Raw genomic sequence first — 20,027 nt, 5'->3', positions numbered from 1 at the left:
TGTTTCTTTTCGCTTTTTTTTAACGGGGCTCCCAGAAAATTTGAAATTACATTTGTGACTCATGTTACACATCTACAGGACAGGAGTGCAGTCTTGTACTATTAACCGCATAGCTTTTGGTGCCAGCACTAATTCAGTCGAGACAAGGAGGACCTAGCGCAGTGCATAAAACAAATTAAGCACCAAGAGCTATTGTTAATATTAGTAAGATCAGTGGTTTTCAAATTTTATACTCAAGTTTGTTTTTCAAGCCATTTCTTACAACATTTAAAAAAGGAGTTCTGGGGGCGCCTGGGTGGCTCAGTCGGTTAAGCGTCTGCCTTCAGCTCAAAAGAGAAGGCGTTCTGATCAAAGCAGAGAGAGCTTGGCATCTCCCCAGGGACCCATTCACCCTGGGCACCACCTCCACAGGTTGGAAACCCGCGTGGTTAAGTCATCCTAAAATGTCCTTGAAGCTCTAGCTCCTTCAGAGAAGGTGAAGAGGTGATAGGAGACAAAAACCACGGTGTCTGTCTATGGCAGTCTTTAAAAATGATCATGAACCTCAAATGTTCTCACCAGAAAAAAGGAATGATAATCACGTGACATGATAGAGGTGCTAGCCAACACTCCAGTGGTCATCATATTGCAATACAGAAGTGCAGCAAATCGAATCAACACATTGTACACCTTAAGCCTACACAATGCTATATGTCAATTATATCTCGATAAAAGTTAATTAATGAATTACCCAAAACAAGATCATGGAAGAACACTACCGTTTTGCTTGGGAGAATCAAAGTGGTTTGGTCCCGGGTCTAGCTAGACACAGTCCAGCAACTGGGGTGTCATGAATGTGAATGGGAGGAGAGGGTCACTGTGGGTCCCCGGATCATTAGTGGCATATACAATACCCATGCACCACAGCGCTGTTCTACCACTGCTCCTCACAACTGCTGACTCCCCATCCATCCACAACCTGGGGAAGGCTCTCGGAGCTGGCCCTAGGCACCAAGATGGCTAGGTCCAGCTCCGGGGAAGGGCAGCAAGTGATACTCAACCCAGACACTACAATGACTCTGCTGTCCTCAAGGCAACTCCGGGCTGTCAGCCCCAGTTTCTGCCAACCAGGCCTCCCAGCTCTTCCAGCAGCCCTCGCCCCTGGCTCTGCTGTGTGTGTGTGTGTGTGTGTGTGTGTGTGTGTGTGTGTGTGGACGGGGACGGCAGCCAGCTCTCTAACAAGTTCCACGAGTCTGTTTGTCAAAGAAAAATTCCAGTGGGTCCATCCAACACATGGAACTCAAGTACAGAAATTATATTTATCCACCCCACTGCCAAGGAGATCACATGCCCCGTGAGTCACTCCAGATGTGCTCAAAAACAGAGTCTCTCTGTGGAAGCCCAGTCCCCCAATCCCGGAGAGAGTCGAATTAGCAGAGGTCCCAATTCCTGTCCCCCCCCACTCCCCCCCTCTTAGGAGGTTGCCTCTGCCTTCACCCTTCTGGGGCAGGAGAGGGCATCTGTGCACGTCTGTAAAGGGAACGGGGGTACGGACTACATCTTCGTGCCGGGAGGACCAGTGCGGGCATACCTGTAGCTCCCAAGGTCCCATTGGGTTTGAGGACAACTTTTCACCTTTTTAGAGGAAAAGATGTGCTGGAAGACGCTGCTGCTTCTGCTGTTGTGTTATGATGCCCAGGCTGCTGTGTCCCGCAGGTGGGGCAGGGGTGAGTTGCTTTCTATTTGTCTGTTGGATGCTCATTGCTCTTCCTTAAATACAATTAGGAATTTGGGGGAGAAAGAATAAGGTGGTGGAAGGAAATTAAAAACCCTGCACCAACCCCCCTCCTTTTATCTCCTCTCTGCCAATTGCTTGAAGCTTCCTGACATGTTAGAAGATGCTAGAAGCTGAGGAGGAATGGGACACTGAAAAATATCAAAGCCGCTGAGGGAACTCGGTGGAGGTGAAGAATGCAGAGGGCATGCCTTTCTGACATGCCAGAGCTAAGTCATCTCTGCTTCCAAGAATGTGAGCAGACTCCCTTGAGCACCCCCCACCCCCCAGCTGCTGTAGCCCGGCAGGGCATGTGAAGAGCAGGTACCAGGACTGATGCTAGTATCGTGGGACTGTGGGTGCTGGGGTGCAAAAGGCCTGCTACAAGGGGTCCTGGGCATTGGCTGTCCCCGTGGAGGTCTCCATGCTGCTTCCGAGCAGGGGTGGACGCATCTTTCCGGCTGGGGAGGGCTGGCCCAGTGGCAGGACAAGAAGAGTGACCCTTTAGCATTCACTCAGGTGTGTGTCAGACAGCTACTCCCACCTGCCCCGAGGTCCACCTCGGAAAGGAGGGAGCCTGGCAAGGCTGTTCCCTCATGGCCGACTTCCTTTCCCCCGGGACCCCATGGCATCTTTTCTCTATGCCCAGGACTGGCTCCAGTTGGCGGACACTGGTGGCATGTCCAGCCAATTAGAGTTGATCACTGCTGGGGACCGAGGGAGCAGCAGTGTAGACCACTCCGTGCAGAGCTCAACTCAACCCTCTCTGCTGCCTAAAATCAACTGAGGTCTCTCTCCCCAGAAGCACTGGAAAAAGAAGTCAGGCTCATAGGTGTTTCTAGAGCTCCAAAAGAGGACGCAGACTGGCATGGCGGGAGGGGTGGGTGTGGGGCTGAGCCTCCAGGTTCTCAAGGAGAGTGTTGAGGAAAGAAGGGGCATTGAGTGTGAACCAGAGATGCACAGAGCAAATGAATCTGACACGGGTGGGGAGCAAAAGCCATTCACGTATTTGAGTTTTATGCCCTCAGTTTTAAGCTTGAGATCAGTGATTTGCCAATTCTCTGAGCTGAGCTATGAAATGATTGTTACCCAGAGGCAAATAATTAATGGAACATTTTCCTTTTTTTCTGGGAACATCACACACACACACACACACCCTCCCTGCTCATGATGTGCACAAACTTCGGAGACAACACTTAGGAGAGCAAAGAGACCTTGGCGTTACATTCAGCCACTTACCCTGTGTGCTACTGGGGGCCTTCCCTAATTTGCCTATTAGAAAAAGATGATAATACCCCCCCTCGCAATGCACAGGCTGTTAGAAAGCCAAGTGAGATCACTGGATTTGTAACAAGGCTGTAAACACCACAGCCACGTCATGGGCAATCCTGTAAGAAACGCAAAGATTTAAGCTCTGCCTTTCATTGGCTGTGTGATGTCTGGCAAATCTCTTAACCTCTCTGAGCTTCGGCTCACTAACGAGTCACATATTAACAGTAACAGAGCTTATCTCCACTACGTGTGGTGAGGGTCATATTCAAAATGTAAATAAAATGTTTTGTAAACGGTAAAGAAGCTTATCACTGTGAATTATTACCTACCACCTAAACCAATGAAAAAAATTTCATTGAAGAAAGTTTGAGGTTCTCATTCCACAGAAGGTTCTATAGCAACATCCGGGGAGCTAGTGCTCTGCCCACCCCCTCCCTGGAGAAGGTCAGCCCCTAAATAATAATAACAAATCTATCTAGAGACAGGAAGCCAGCAGAGCTGGAACAGAGACCATGATGAGGCAGCTTTGTTAAGTGCTAGATTAGTGGTTCCCAGCAGAGTCAACAAGCGATAGAGTCCCTCTAACCATCATCAAAAAGTCTTCCACGTAGTTGATTTTTTTTTCATTTTTAACATTTTTTTCTAATTATAAAAGGAATACCCAATTGCCATTTTTTAAAGATGGAATGGGAGTCCCACCCAAATAAAAAACAATTTTTCCGAATGTACTTAACTGTTCCCTTCGCCTTCATCCTTACCCCAACCCCCACCCACCCCAGCGCCAGGCCTAATTTAGAAGAATTCCCTGTCGAAACAGCCAGAGAGCCACCTCTCCCTGCAGGGTCTTCCACCTCTACATGCAAACCCCCCCTCCACGCCCCTCCAACCCCCTCCACCCCGCCTCTCTCCCCCCTCCCTGAGCCCCAACCCCCAGCACCAGCACCCCAGTCCCCATCCTCCCCCACCCGCTGCCCCCAAGTGGAAATGCAGAAATCAACCCAAAAGGAACACACCCTGCTGTCAAGACGACCTTTTTCCTACCATTCTCCGGGCCTCTCCCTAGAACCGCTCTCTAGGATTCGGCCTTGGGAGGCAGTTTTCCACGCCAGCCTGATCCAGCCCCACCAACTTCTCGGAGACCTGATGACTCACCTGTGGTTAGCTGGTGACTCACCTGTGGTCGGCCGGACACACCTGGCCCAAGCCCCCAGGTCCTGCCAGAACACCACTTGGGGGGCTGAGGAGAACTAACCAGTCTTTTTAAAAAAGAAAAAGAAAAAAAAAAAGAAATGTATGCATTACATACTATAACTGTTTTTATTAAATACATGTCAATTGTTCTTTTCAAAAGCAGGTTAATAGGGAAGGATGGCCCTTCAGTTATCTCGCGGAATTTACGTCATTTTCAGGATTCCCTTTTAGTGCTGTGTGTGTTTTCAGGCATGAAGGGAAGGGCCCATGGTCAGTGTTCAGTATGTCCTAACAGGACTCGCGTAACTGAGCACAGCCCCGTAGGCCCAGTGACTCGGCGGGGCGGGTGGTCTTCTGACCACACACAGATAAGGACACTAGAGCATGGGCGAGCAGTCGAGGAGCCCAGATCACTCAGCCAGAAGGCTAGAGCTGGAGGTTGTCACCCACCCCACGTCTGCGGCATCAGAGTCCGGCTGCCCTCCCTCATCCCCTCCCCACCCCGCAGGTGCTCCCTGCTCCCCGTAGCCCTCTGGCCCTCTGGTGCTCCCAGAGGACCCCAACACATGGGGCCAAGATCCTGGCTCCCTCAGAATGTCACTGCGTTTCTGAAGGGCGGGCCCGGGAGCAGAAAAGTAAATGACATCCGTAAGATCTCACAAAAGATCTTTCATAAATGAGAGTTTTTCCTTTCCACACCCAAACCATTTCCATTGAGTTGCTTCAACTGCTTCGTTAAAAATATCGTGTATTTTGGCTTGATACGGTGTGCAGTTCGAATCCTTTCCAACAAGCTCTTTGGTACAAATGCTGTGTACAGTTATGCGGGAACCAGGCTTAGCCTTACTACCATTCTGTTCTACCAAACATGTTTGGAAGATGGCGGGGTGGAAGATTTTTATCCCAGATTACAAAAGGTCAACGAGAAGGTCAGGCTTCAGAGCACAGACAGGCTCTTCCATTTAAGGAGATTTCTGTCTGTATGTCTGGGCAAGAAAGCTTGGACAAGCTAAGGTGTGGGGGAGACAGGCGCCCGCCTTGACTGAGAACATTAAAAGGGGCTTCTCCCGGGCAAGAATACAGGCTCCTCGGAGATAAAGGGAGGGGGTGGTAGAGACAGGAGATCACATCTACATTTTGATAATTACCCAGCACCTGGAACTAAGAATAAGTTCTAGAATCCTCCTGTTAGAAAGAGAAGAATTTAGGGGCACCTGGGTGGTTCAGTCAGTTAAGCATCTGACTCTTGATTTCGGCCTAGGTCTTGATCTCAGGGTCGTGAGTTCAAGCCCCGCCTTGGGCTCCACACTGGGCATGAAGCATATTAATAAAAGGGGGGTGGGAGGGGAGAGAAGGATTTAGTAAAGCGCTCTGAAAAGAATGGGGTTTAGTGACAAGGGTAGTTAATGTGTTTCTATGGGATCATCTACTCCTTCGATAGTTGTGGGCAGGATGCTATGCACTGGGAATACAGCACCGAACAAAACAGACAAGATCCCACGCCCTCAGGGAGCTGACATCCTAGTGAGGGAAACAGACACAAACACAAATATAAATAAGACATCTGGTTTGTTTGCTGACAATAAATTAGGGACAGAGTATAAAGGATTATACGTTTAAATAGAGAAATCAGGGAGGGTGTCCCTGAGGAGGTGATGAAAGGCCTGAAGGAAACATGGGAGTAAGCCATGCAATCGCTGGAGGAATTATTCCAGGCAGAGGAAAGAGAAGTGCAAAGGCCCTGTGGCAGAAGCATGCCTGGTGTGCTCACATGGCAGTGAAGAGGCCTGTGGCTGGGGTGGCAGGAGTCTGCTTGAGATTCTCTCTCCCTCTCCCTCTGCCTCTTCCCCTGCTCGCACATATTCTCTCTCTCTCTCTCACTCTCTCTCTCCCTCTCAAATAAATGAATAAATCTTAAAAAAAAAAAAAAAAGAACAGAACAAGGGTGGGAGCCAAGAATGGAAGCTAAGACAACTTTAGGAGAGGTGCTCAAGCCTTGAACCAGGAGTCTAGCAAGAAGTACACGGATTCCAGATATATTTTGAAGGCAGAGCCGGGAAGACTTGCTGATTGGTTGGATGTGCAATGTGAAAGAGAAAAATCGAGGATGACTCCAAGGTTTTTGGCCTGAGCAACTGAGAGAGATGGGGAAGACTATAGACAGCAGGATGGGTGTGTAGGGGGAGCAGTGTTTGTATGTGTGGGGTATGTGTGTTTGTGTGGTATGTACGGTGTGTGTGCATGTGTGTGTGGCATGGGTCTGGTTTGTGTGGAGGTATGGTGCATGCATATGTGGAGTGTGTTTGTGTGTGTGTGTGGCATGTGGTGTGTGTGTGGTGTGGTAGGAGTGTGTGCGGGGGTGTGTGTGTGTGCGGTGTGGCATGCGTCTGGTTGTGTGTGTGTGGTATGTGTGCGTGGTGTGGTGTGTGCGTGTGTGTGTGGTGTGGCATGCGTCTGGGGTGTGTGTGTGTGTGTGTGTGTGGTGTGTGTGCGTGGTGTGCGTGCATGCGTGCGTGTGTGTGCGGTGTGGCATGCGTCTGGTTGTGTGTGTGTGTGGTATGTGTGCGTGGTGTGTGTGCGTGTGTGTGCGGTGTGGCATGCATCTGGTGTGTGTGTGTGGTATGTGTGTGTGTGTGGTGTGTGTGCGTGGTGTGTGCATGGTGTGTGCGTGTGTGTGCGGTGTGGCATGCGTCTGGTTGTGTGTGTGTGGTATGTGTGCGTGGTGTGGTGTGGTGTGTGCGTGTGTGTGCGGTGTGGCATGCGTCTGGGGTGTGTGTGTGTGGTGTGTGTGCGTGGTGTGTGCATGGTGTGTGCGTGTGTGTGTGCGTGTGTGTGCGGTGTGGCATGCGTCTGGGGTGTGTGTGTGTGGTGTGTGTGCGTGGTGTGTGCATGGTGTGTGCGTGTGTGTGTGCGTGTGTGTGCGGTGTGGCATGCGTCTGGGGTGTGTGTGTGGTGTGTGTGCGTGGTGTGGTGTGGTGTGTGCGCGTGGTGTGGTGTGGTGTGTGCGTGTGTGTGCGGTGTGGCATGCGTCTGGGGTGTGTGTGTGGTGTGTGTGCGTGGTGTGGTGTGGTGTGTGCGTGTGTGTGCGGTGTGGCATGCGTCTGGGGTGTGTGTGTGGTATGTGTGCGTGCTGTGTGCGTGCGTGCGTGTGTGTGCGGTGTGGCATGCGTCTGGGGTGTGTGTGTGGTGTGTGTGCGTGGTGTGTGCGTGCGTGCGTGCGTGGTGCGTGCGTGTGTGCGTGGTGCGTGCGTGCGTGCGTGCGTGCGCGCGCTGGCGTCGGCCCGGGTACGGGTCGGGAGAGGCCGCTCTCCCAGGCGGCCAAGGCGATGCGCGCGGGCGGCTGGGTGGCCGGCCGTCGGGTGTGGAGGGCGAGGCTGGAAGTCCGCGGGGCGGCGGCGAGGCCCGAAGCGAGGAGAGAGCGGGGATGAGGAGGGCTCGGCCGCGGGAAGAGGCAGGGGGAAGGAGGAGCCGCCCGTACAGAGGGCTTTGTGCTTCTCGGACAGAACAAGTGTTGGTGCCGATGTGGAAGACCCGGTAGCGAGGGGGGTGAAAGACGCGGGAGAGAGCAGAGGACGGGGGAGAGCTGCGGGCCATCTCCGCGGACGCGGCGCTCGCACGCGGGGAGGTCGGCTCCGGACGGGCGCACGGGCGCAACAGCGACGTCCGAGTGTGCGGACACGGCGCAGGCAGCTTTAAGGAAAGACTAGAAGGTGTGGAACCAAGTGGGAGGAACCAGGAAATCCGGAGCGTGGTCGGGCAGCATGGAAAGGCCCCTGTGAGCCGAACGACCGTGAACTCACGATGAGAGCACGTGACACGGTTGTGTTTTCCTCCGGCCACATCCAGGGGCACGGGTGCAGCAGGGGACACGGGCGGAGATGCGCTGTGACTTTGCCAAGTGATTGCAGAGAACAAACAGGGAGCAGAGGAGTTGAGGGTCTATGTAGGAGAGTGATCGCAGGGCTGTAGTAATGTGACCTTGCGTATCACAGGATTATAAATCAAAGTTAGAGAATTTTTAAAAATTCTGTGTGTGGTAAGGGGCGCCTGGGTGGCGCTGTCGGTTAAGCGGCTGACTCTTGAGTTCAGCTCAGGTCATGATCTCAGGGTCGTGAGATCAAGCCCTGCCTTGGGTTCTGCGCTGGGCGTGGAGCCTGCTTAAAATTCTCTCTCCCCCTCTTCCTCTGTCCCTCCCCCCACTCACGCACACTCTTTCTCTCTAAAAAAAAGAAAAAATTATGTGTGATTCATTTCAGAATATGTCTTATACCAAATGCATTCATTCATAATTAACTGCACTATCTTTCCTGAGCCCAGTCTTCGGGGGGATACACCTGCAAAAAGATAGCATTGTTCTCCCTATCGGTGAGATAGGGTTTGGGAGCCTGCGAGGTCTGGATTTTATCTCAGTCCTACGGCAAACAAATTGGGTGGCCTAGGGCAAGTTTCTTAACCTCCACGTTTCTTCATCTGTGAAATGGCATGTTAGTACTCACCTCACAAGGTGCGTCCGGAAAGCACACAGCACGTCGACTAGCACACAGTGGGCTCATGCACCTTTACGGTATCTGAGCTTCACATTTTAACAACTTTGGTCTGCGGTCCGAACGCGGCTCTCAGCAGAAGATATGGACAGAACATGCCGTAATACAGACTCTCGAATCTCTGGATCCAGTTCCCGGACTGGATCAGTGAACATGCATGACCTTTAGCAAGAAAATCCTTTGTTCTATGCTGGTCTGTCCGATATATCATAGACCCTCAATGTCCCCCCCACAAGGCTCATATGGCCAGGGTGTCGGGGAGGAGGGGAGAAGCTTACGGTCTCCCTGCCCCGAGACCAGCCTTGCAGCAGACCTTCGTGCTAGGAGACATGGAAGCCTCTGATGTCCCCTGGTCACACTGAGTGGTCCTCATGGGCACATTCACATCCTGAAGAAATAGCTGGAGGGCAGGCTGGCTGGGGAGTATTGAGAGGAGAAGAAGAAAACAAATTGGCCCAGTTTTACATCAAGCAAGAGGCACATGAAGTCAGTGATTTCAACAAACCTGTCCCAGTAGCCTTCTTGCTTGAGGCTCCATGCTCGGGTGGGGTCCTTCTGCCCGTCTCTGGCCCCCCACACTGTCCCCGCTGTCCCCTCTCTCCGCAAAGGTGCCATCGCTAATAGCCACCCAGTGGGGAGCCCTCAGGTCTCCCTCCCATCAGCCTGGTGGAGGCCGGGCTGCCCCAGATGAGCAGGCAGCCAAGCTTACGATGACCTCCATCAAGGTAGGTGATGAGCTGGCAGGACAGGAAGACCTCAGCAAAGCCTGAAGAGTGCACGGCTGTTTTGGTTTGGTGAGGCTTTTTAAAAATCCCTCGCTCATCTTTATTTCTATTTAAGATTTTTTTCTTAAGATTTTATTCATTTATTTGACAGAGAGAGAGAGAGAGAGAGCACAAGCAAGGGGAGCAGCGGAGGGAGAGGGAGAAGCAGGCTTCCCGCTGAGCAAAGAGCCTGATGTGGGACTCGATCCCAGGACCCTGGGATCATGACCTGAGCCAAAGGCAGACGCTTAACCCACTGAGCCACCCAGGCACCCCCAAAATCCCTGGCTCGTCTTTAAAATCATCCCCACATATATACTGAGCCTTCCCTTGAAGCCCAGTGTTACGCAGACATTGAGGTCAAGCAGGGGGAGCATAAACTTCCTCCCTCGCTCCCAGGAGCCGGCCACCCTGACGAACGCTTTCAGGGTGACAGACAGCAAGATGGGAAATGTGGAGACAGGACGCAGAGGGCATACGGAGCTGGAGAGAGGACACCGGTGGCCAGCAGGGTTGCAGGAAAGGCTTCCTGGGGGAGCGTGTCTAATGACGCGGGAGCAGGTCTAGCTTAAAGCTTCGCTCATACATGCCTCTGGGAGCTGGTCAGCTCTCGCGTGGGCCATTTGCCTTTCTGGCAGAGTCCAGCCTTTCCTGTCGCAGACAAGAACATCGGGAGTGACTGTATATCTAACCTTTTATCCAAATGTTTTGCCGAGGACCAGACATAGCTTATTTCCCGCCCCACCCCGGCCCCCTCCAGCGTCTCTGCAAAGGTGAATCTATCCCTCTCCAGGCCTTGCCTTCTTTCCAGAGAGTCAGACCCCAGCCTCTCAGATGTCTGGCCAGGGGCTAGCTGCATTTCCACACCCAGGGTGGTAGAAAAGCACCTGCTGGATACACCATCCAAGCAGTCCCAGCAACGGGCGGGGCTCCGGCAGAAGGTGGTGGAAGCATGTGGAGCAGGAGAACAAGGGGGGAGGTTGTCCATCTTTCAGATTTCTGTGCCCCCCACACATACACTTTCTGGGGCAATGATCAGTCTCCTGGTCCAGAGGCTGAAGCTATTTCTAACCATCTTCCCCAAACTGTGTTACCATTTTTAAAAAGAAACAGAACAAGGGCTCTTGGAAACAACAGTGTTTTCATGATTAAGCTGAGCTTTGAATCCAGAAGTATTTTCTTCCCCATTCTTTGAGAACTCAGGGTCCACTTGGGGTGTGTGTGTTAAAGGAGTGTTGGTGTTCACAGGGAGACAGTTCAGCTGTGAAGAACTTTCCGGAAGGCAGCCATCCCAAGTCTGAGAAGACAGGAAGCAGAAAGGGCTCCATGCCCACGGCATTCATTCCCTCCTATCCCCTTCACCTATTGGGGTGTGAATTTTTTTAAGGGAACAATACCTGTAATTTCACAATAAGAATGGAATCCGGGGACAAGAATTAAAGAAGTAAAGTTGCTCTCGGATCCTATCCTGAGAATGGGATTTCATCCACCCTTTCATGGTAAGAAGAGAAAAAGGGCACACAGAAAGAAGCAGGTCACATCTCGGTCTAAAACCAGGTCTGATCCTGGTGTCATCTCCCACCAAAGAGAAATTGGAGTCAAAGTACGCACCCTCTTTGTGCCTCTACTCGTTTGTCTCCAAGAACATGATGGCCCTGGTCTCTTCAGATGACCCCTCAGATGGGAGTGGGGTTCGCCTCATAGCAGGGCACCCGCTGCTTGGCTGTGGGTCTGGATAACTCAATGCCTGCCCACTGTAATGACCTGGAAGCTGTAAAAAGTCCCATTGCCTACATCCACCCCAGGGAGAGGCCCATGAATTGGCCTGGGAGCTGGCCTTGGGCATTCGGGATTTTCCAAGCTCCCAGGTGATCCGGATGTCCGGTCAAGGGTGACAACCGCTGGGTTACCCTAAGAGTGGCCATATGGCCGGGGCAGCTCCTTCTCCACAACGTCAGGTCAAGCACCGTCTGATTCTCAACCTCGGCTGCCATTAGAAGCTGCCCTAAGAAGCCTAGGAAGCTTTGAAAAAAACTCTTCCTGTCCCATGTGCACCCCGCTCAGTTAAATCAGAACCTCTGCAGCTGGGACCCATGCATCAGCCCCTTGGGTCAAGGTTGCAAATCAGTGGAGCAGGGGATGCCTCCCTCCACCTGAGACTGTAGGCAGAGGCAATGAGTGAACAGAGGCCAAGGCCTTCTCAAGCCCTAAAATCTATGATTCTGTGGGAAGTTGGCACTTCCTGGCAAAGAAAACAAATTTTGCTAAACTGCTGGGCTAGGAACTATTGCTCAGCAATTCATAGGCTCCTTCCCCCGAAATGCTCTGGGAAAGCAGAGTTGGTCACTCTGCCCGTCAAGGCTTCCTTCAGTGCAGGGATTTGGTCAGCCTGCCAGGCTCTGCTGGGATAGAGAAACACGAAACCGTATATATCCCAGCCCGGGAGGAACCTGTGGTATAGATAATAAATGAGTTACAGAGTAAACAGTATTATAGCAATACAATATCCAACCAGCTTTTTCCAGGAAGTAGGAGATGCCCACCAGTGGGCTTTTCAGGAAATGTCCTTTACATTGAAAATGTTTCACTTGTATCACTTCCGATTGAAAACCTTCTAAAATGCTTAGGCAGTGCCCTGCCTTCTTTAACCAGAGTACACTGGACATCACTAGACTCTTTCTTGGTGGTTCCAAGGGCACCATTATCAAGAAGGAGAACTGTTGTGTATGGTTGTACAACTTGTGGTTCGCACAACTTCAGGGGGCGCTACTTACCTCCAAGTCTCTTGGATTTTTACAGTTAGTTGCCCAGGCTTCTGGCAGATCACATTCAAGTGTCTTGAAGAAGATGCATCTTTTTTTATCAGCCGGCAGCAGGGGGACCAATCCCTTCTGCACAGTGCCCTGGTACAAGGTGGGGCTGGGCTGAACGGGGCTGTCTGCTCCTACCCAACACGATCCTGGAGAACAGCAATTTGTCCTGGTTATTCCCATACTCTAATAGTTGGTCTCCTCCTTCACCTTCCTCTGTCAGTTCCCAATTCTGCTACGCCCTCTACCTCTAGCAGCTCATCCATCTTCCTCCAGCTATAACTTCTAAATGCAGTCCCCAAGGAATAACACTGACAAGTCATTGACTTCATACCAAATGCATCTCTAAGTCAGCCAGCCCTTGGGGGAAGCGCTGAGCTTGGCTCACCACACCCCTGGGGCCAAGCGTCAGGGTCTCGTGACAGCTCCTTTCCTGCACTTTGTCACCTGTATTCAGATTCTTGGCGGCTATATCTCAGATGGCTGGGGACTAGCCAGAAGTCTGATCCTCTCATTAAAAGGGTTGTCAATAAATATAAACCAGTCCTTCCTATTGATAAAGGGAGCAGTATTATTAGAGAACTCATCTGTTGAATTGGGGCAGGGGGAGGGCTGTCAGTTTGCTCATTTCTGTTTTATTTTGTTTTATGTAAATTCTCTAGGATATACATATCCCTAGACATACATATTTTTCAAAACTTTCTGGGATGATTCTGATGAGCAGCCAGGTTTGAAGTCGCTGGTCTGAAATAGTAACGTCTGACATGCCTGGGAGCTCTCGGGGACACACCAGAGTCATCTGTCACCTCTCGCCGCTTCACGTCTACCGCCACCTGGAGTCAGTCACTCTCTGGACTGGCTGGCCGGCCTCCAGGCCATGTGCACAGCGCAGCCCCTCCAGCTAACTCTGGTTTCTTGCAGCCGTGCTGTTTCCTGCTGCCCATCGGCCAAAGAGATCCTCATCAATGCCCTTGAACCCCGTCCTGCAGAACTCCCTGGAGGAAGTCGAACTGCTCTATGAGGTAGGCAGAAGGGAAAGTGGTCAATTCAAGGCCTTCTCTATGTTTTTTGGAGAAGGGACCTAAGCGCCAGAGGGACTGGTCTAGACTACTTGGCGGATTCATCCCGTCCCGCCCATCCCAGAGCCAGGTCTTCCTCGTATCTCCTCCCCTCTCCCACACGCCGTGACACGGAAGGATGGCATCGGGAGTTCAGTCGAGGCAAAATCAGAGATTTCCGTTTGGCCCCGAGGTTCCAGCACCCGAGCAGCAGAGTCGGGCAACATTCCCAAGCAGAGGTTTTTTTGTTGTTGTTGTTTTTGGTTTTTTTAAAGATTTTATTTATTTATTTGACAGAGAGAGAGTTAGCGAGAGCAGGAACACAAGCAGGAGGAGTAGGAGAGGGAGAAGCAGGCTTCCCGCTGAGCAGGGAGCCCGATGTGGGGCTCGATCCCAGGACCCCGGGATCATGACCTGAGCCGAAGGCAGACGCTTAACGACTGAGCCACCCAGGCGCCCCCCAAGCAGAGGTTCTGAGGCAGGACTGGTCAGGAGTGCTGAGCTGAGCCGTGTCTCAGGAACTGCATGCTGGGACAGCTCCGTTTCTGACGGGCTGGGGCCACCCCGAAGCTCTCTTCCTCTGCCCCTCTCACCTGGGCCCCTAAGACCCCACTCATCCTCAAACCACAGGTAGATTCCCCAAGGCTGCTTGGACTGGTTCAGTGATAGAATTCCCAGTTCAAGATCTGAGCTGTCGTTCTGGTTCTGCCCCCACCAGCTGGGTGACCTCGGGTCAGCCGCCATTGCTCTCTGGGCCTGAATCTCCTCCACTGTTAAATGAGGAACTACAATGATCTCCAAAATTCCCCTCCTGCCTTGATATCCTCTCACATCCTCCACGTCCCAGAACTGTCTGGCTAAGAGACAGCCTTGTGCAGCCAAGCAGTTGAGCTGGGGTAAGGGGAAGGGATTTCAAATCCCGCCACGGGGGACAAACTTTGCCAAGTCTTGAACTTGGGAGTCACATGAACAGATCTGTTCTAGAAAGATAGCAGACAGTAGCATGGAGGATGGATTAGAGCCAGGAGGAGTCAGAGACAGAGAGGAAAGTTAGAATTCGGAGTCCAAGAAGTATTTATTATGTTGCTGGGATGAACCCGGCACGGAGCAGGGGATGCACGTGGCAGACTCCACGCTACTCTTAAAGAACAGGTGAGAAATGAGGACAAATCCCTGTATCCCACTTAATTCCTGGCACAATTCTCTGCATCCTTCGAATTCAGCTTCTGATTTTAAATTACCCAAAATAGTCAGTTCGTGCTCTAGAAGATCTTCGGTGGGTGGGTGGGAGGGAGATCAGGAACTAGTGCGCTGGTCCAGGCCACTAGTAACAGTAAGCAGTCCCTGAAATAGTGGCTTTGTACCAGACACCGTATTTGTCTTACTTCTCACAATATCCCAGTGAAGTATTATTGTCACTAATCATCTCACAGAGGAGGAAAATGAGGCTCAGAGAAGTTAAGTAACTCACCCAGGGTTACACAGCTAGTGGGAAAGTCAGAATTGGAGACACAGCTGCCTCCCCAGATGAACATATGTGATAATGAACACAGTGATGTCCTCAGCGATGCCCAAATGCTTCATGTCTTTCCATGTCCCGTGTCTCTCTCCAGTTCCTGCTAGCTGAACTTGACATCAGCCCTGACCTGCAGATCTCCATCAAGGACGAGGAGCTCGCCTCCTTGAGGAAGGCCTCTGACTTCCACATCATCTGCAATCACGTGATCCCCAAGAGCATCCCGGACATCCGCCGGCTGAGCATCAGCCTCTCCAGCCACCCTGGCGTCCTCAAGAAAGAGGACTTTGAAAGGACAGCGCTGACCCTGGCCTACACGGCCTACCGCACAGCCCTGTCCCAAGGGCATCAGAAGGACATCTGGGCCCAGTCCCTCCGTAGCCTCTTCCGGGCCCTGCGGCACGACTTGATGCGGTCCTCAGGCCCCAGAGCGTCTCCCTGAGAGACTGGCCCGCACCAGGACCACAGAGCAGGGACCGACACACACAGTAATCCAAATACTCTTCATTCTCTACTCCGTTTACAGAGCCCAGCAACAAAGCACATGCCACCAACTCAGAGTAGCAGAGGTAACATAAGGACGCCGTCATGTTCTTTGCCCCTTATAGATTCCCGACAAGCACATCTGATTGATGTCACAGTGTGACCTGGGCTGGAAGAAAGGGCTAGAGTGGTAATTTCGAGATGCCTCCAAAGGCCCAATGATTTGCCTGGCGACATGTAGAGTCTCAGCCATGCTCCAACACCGAGTGACTGCCTCCAACACCCAAGGGCGAGCACAGAGCTAGAGGAGACAACACAGAGGTTTGGGCATGGTGGGAAGATGGGGGACAGACCTCAGGCTGTGAGGTTGATTGAACATCTTTCCAAAGGTTCTATAGGAAGAGACTAAAAAAAAAAAAAACCCCAACCTAGAGCTATAGCCAAATAAATACATTGTTATCAAAGATATACTTCTCACCTTTTCCAAAGGTCGCCAAGAAGAATCAGTCAGAAAATCAGTAATTTTATGACCTATAGGTCTTGATTCTTCTTCTCTGAAAGCTGATCTAATACAGAGGAGAAACGTGAAGGGGGCCCACAGAAAGGCTACAACACTCATGCCTTGTCTTCCAAACAGAGAAAGCAAGCTAATGCAGAGAGGGTCACTCTCATCACCCTAATGAAGAGGTGGCACCAACGGCCATGTCTAGCCAAATGCTTAAAATCATTTAGCATCATCAGAAAATGAGGTGCTCCAAATAAAAATGATTTTTCGGATGACAGGATTTCCCCTTTCAAATGCCAAAACTTTCCTTTGAGCAATATTGACCTGGTATCTTTTTAAAGTCTACATACGAAACACCTTAGGCTCTTATTTAATATCTTTGAAACACCCTGATGAAGGAGTTGGATAAAATAACCTTTAACATTGCTTTAACTGCTTCTGAAATGCCCGTGATCATTGAGCTAAGTGCGAGCTATTACAGAGAGGACAGCAGGACCTAAGGGACCTGCTGGACTGTTTGCCCCGATCCTGGAAGGCCCCAGGCTCTTCTAATTCTGCATGTGCTCTGAGCTCTTCTGCTGCCTTCTTCACCGTGAGGCTTTGAGATGCACTTTTCTTTCTTGCCAACAGAACCCGCCCTTTGCAATGTGTTCTTTTGTAGCTGCTATCGCCTGAAGAACAAGATGGCTAGGCTTGTTATAATTCTAGGTTAAGTATGAGTTAGCAGATGAAGATCTCTGCTAGCAGGAAAGTCCTGGGCTCTAGGACAGACTCCCCACCGGCTCAGAGATCTTTCTGGCTCTCCTGGGTTGACAGCCGGGTTTTGGAGGCTACCGTTGCAAGAAGTCTAATCGTTGAATGAGTGAGACCTTATCGGGCTAAATTCGATACTGAAATGGGTATTTAACAGTGGTCATTTGATGATGCCTGAAGCTGCTCTGGACTTCTTAAAAACTTTGAATAAGTGATTTCCGAGCCGCACAAGCTGCATGAACACCTTGGAGAAATAGTAGGATGGAGGAAGAAGGTATTCATCATCAGAGAAGCATACAGCTTGGCATCCTCATGTGCTTGGGTTCAGAAGATTAGTAACTGTCAGTCTCTCTGGTTCTCATTCCCTGGTTATACTTCTCTCTTACCTCCCTCAAATGCAGTCTCTGATATTTGCTTTTTGTTCAGTTTTTCTCTTTCTAATATTACGTATTCTCTTTGACATGGTTACTAAGCTGGTCTCTTAATTTCAGTTGGTGTCTCTTCTGCTCTAGCTTTGGGCCCAGTTCTGATTATCTTTGTGTCCACTTCTTAGAGGCGTCTCCCAGTCTCTTTGGGCTGACTTTTGCTCACTTGAACTCTGCCTGCCTGCACTCTGATACTCACTGTCTTTCCGCCCCCTTCGGGTATCACTGTCTGACTCAAACAAAGGTCAATGTACAGGGATGGGATTTCCCAAAAGGCAGATTAGCCTCATGGTCTGCCTCCGCTATTTGTACTTTCCCTGGATGTGGGGTGGGGAGGAGGTGAGCAGAGGCCTCAACCCTTCGACATTGGGCAATAGCCCGGCCTCAGAGTCTTGCATCCCACCCCAGGGCTCCACCCCCCCTTAGGTTGGATCTGAGTGCTTTCTTCCAGTCACTGGGTGGAAAGACCACCCTGTAGGCCCTCCCTGTCTTCCATGTTATGATATACATGCCTGCTCCCAGGAGTAGGAGATCCATGAATGGGAGGATGGTTCCCAGGACCAGTGATAAAATGGTAGTTCATTCACCCTGCAGCAAAAAATTAAAGGCACCTGTGTAGTCATAAATCAGGGCCCATATTTATGTGGTAGTCAATGACTAAAAAAAATAGAAACAAGAAGGGCATGACCTTTTTAAAGACAAATGACAATTCCATTTTTACTAACTAGATGACACTAGTAATGACTGTTTTAGGCTGAATACAAATTGACTATTTACCCACAAGAACAGTTTATAATAGTAACTTCATTTACATGCAAAGTCAAATATAACACTCACCACCACTACCCCAAGACCCGACCCTTTGCTCAACGAACAGTAAAGTAGTAGACTGGACAGAAACGGACTGTCCCATTTTGCCTCATTAATACCACACTGTAACACCACGATCACAACCGGGTCACATTTTGTCATATGTACACATAGAATAATCTAGGGCATGGTGTCTGTTGTGGAAATTTGCCTGTAACTTATGGAATTTGCCTGTAACTAATTCTGCCATTTCTATACTGCTGGGGACTTTTAGGATCTAAAAATTCTGGAAGCGTCTTCTAGAGTTGGCACCCTCATGGCTACTTCTGGTGTCACTCAAGAGACATTGAAAAACATCTCTGTGCTGAAACTTCCATTGCTCTGTCATCTCACCTTGAATCTAAAAAAGAATCGCCTCAGTGATAAATCAGTCAGAGGTATTTCCACAGGTGAACGCTTGTCAAATGTCTTTACATGGCACCCCTTAGTTGCCTAACCCATTTTAACATCTTACATTTTTTTTATTGTTAAAAACACAACGTGAAATTTACCATCTGAATGTCTAAGTACGCAGTACAATAGTGTTAGCTCTATGCATATTGTGGTATGACAGATCTCTAGAACTTTTCATCTTGCAAAATTGATACCTCTGGAACAACTCCCCTCCCCCACCCCCACAGTGGCTGGCACCTGCCTTTCTACTTTCTGTTACTAAGAGTTTGACTACTTTAGATACCTCATCTAAGTGGAACCTGCCTTCTATTTCTCAAGCATAGTATTCTGGAAAATGTTTCCTTCATCTGAAAAAACGGATAGAGTCACGAAGAAGAACTACTGTCTTAATTGTGTCGCTCACCTTACCTAACTTTATTTAACAATTATTCACTTATGGTGTAATAAAAATGTCCTGATCGAGTTTACTAGGCTCCATGGAATCTTTGTTATGTCAGATTATGTCACCAAGGAATTTGAAGTGGTCTAGGGGTTGAATGGTGGATATTGAGTTCCGCAGCTGTTTATTATTTTCCAGCCTCTTTAATATTTGCCACCCAAACATCACACCTGTGGTCTTGTTCATTCTGAGTTTCAAAATCAGCACAGGAAGGAGGCCCGAATGTAGCAAACATGGCAGCCAGTTTTTCACATGCATTTAAAGAGATGGGTCATCGTAGCCTATCCTACAATGGCAAGATAACCTGGAAGGGAACCTGGACTGTCCATAATTGCCCCTGCCTTGGAAGTCAAGAAGAACTGGTTTTCTGGAGTCACTTCTCCAGTCTCTTTGCGTTTAGCCTGGGGACCATTTCCAACTGCAGACCTTGGAATGCCATTCTTGCATTCTGTGAATTCAAGAAAAACATGGGTAACCTTATCCACATGTCCCTTCTGAGAAAAGAGGCTAACAGCTTCTCCTGATCTCTAAGCAGCAGAAATTGCAGAGTGCAACAGCTGCTAAGGCCCTGACCCTGAACTTGTCAACTTCTTCCCTGCCCTCCCATCTCCTTCCTCCTTGCATACCGGCCAAAGGAAGCTTTCTGCTTCTTTTTTGGTAAAGAGCCTCAGAGAGGAGCATTTGAGCACCTACTCCAGTCGAGAGAGACCACTGACATCTGGGCTCCGAGGGCCTTTGAAATGAGACCGGCATCTAGACTTTTCCAGAGAGGTAGTAGCTACCCTTCCCATTCTCCCTAAAAAAGGTCTGTGGTCTTTCTTATAGGCTAACACCTTCTGCTGACCCAGATGCTTTGTATTCACTCAGATGCTGAAGCAAATGATCTTTGTCATCAGGAAAGTCCGAAGGGCTTAATATTGTACACTCTGGGGGCAAATTTCTCCAGAATTATTATTTCATTTTCTCCCTGCCACCAAACACATCTTCCTAAGGACAAGGTTCATAAGTGCTCTCCCAGGGAAAGCTCTGCGTAAGTGGGATCATGTTTACCATGATGATCATCACTCCAGCCCCTAGGATGTTTGAGAAACAAAAATAAGCTTTGCAAGTTGCCTAGGTTCTGCAGACTCAGCAGGCCCCTGCTGGGACCAATCCAGGGCTGCCTCTGGAAGAGATACTGCCTCGATCTTTCCACCGTACTGATTGGCTTTGAGGCATGGGCGGGACCAGGGCCACTGCCTGGGTCCGGCT

At 50.2% G+C, this 20,027-nt stretch overlaps 1 protein-coding gene across 1 annotated transcript; it reads left to right on the top strand.

Annotated features, from left to right (window-relative positions):
• Window positions 1–1,401: 1,401 nt before the first annotated feature.
• On the top strand, window positions 1,402–18,802 carry FAM180A (family with sequence similarity 180 member A). The gene is made up of 3 exons (XM_036100669.2): window positions 1,402–1,706; window positions 13,256–13,356; window positions 15,006–18,802. The coding sequence occupies exons 1-3, from the start codon at window positions 1,631–1,633 to the stop codon at window positions 15,348–15,350; spliced, it is 522 nt and encodes a 173-aa protein (XP_035956562.1). The 5' UTR covers window positions 1,402–1,630; the 3' UTR covers window positions 15,351–18,802.
• The last annotated feature ends 1,225 nt before the right edge of the window (window positions 18,803–20,027 follow it).

Source organism: Halichoerus grypus, chromosome 12 (genome assembly GCF_964656455.1).
Source record: "Halichoerus grypus chromosome 12, mHalGry1.hap1.1, whole genome shotgun sequence".
Classification (NCBI taxonomy): Eukaryota; Metazoa; Chordata; class Mammalia; order Carnivora; family Phocidae; genus Halichoerus; species Halichoerus grypus.
The sequence above is the reverse complement of the archived record's forward strand: the minus strand, read 5'-3'. Positions and strand labels throughout refer to the sequence as shown.

Bases quoted from the DNA above. Each gene is read 5' to 3' on its own strand.
- FAM180A (XM_036100669.2), top strand. From the start codon at position 1,631: ATGTGCTGGAAGACGCTGCTGCTTCTGCTGTTGTGTTATGATGCCCAG. The intron at 1,707-13,255 runs GTGAGTTGCTTT...GGTTTCTTGCAG, and splicing joins GTCCCGCAGGTGGGGCAGGG to CCGTGCTGTTTCCTGCTGCC. The intron at 13,357-15,005 runs GTAGGCAGAAGG...GTCTCTCTCCAG, and splicing joins AAGTCGAACTGCTCTATGAG to TTCCTGCTAGCTGAACTTGA.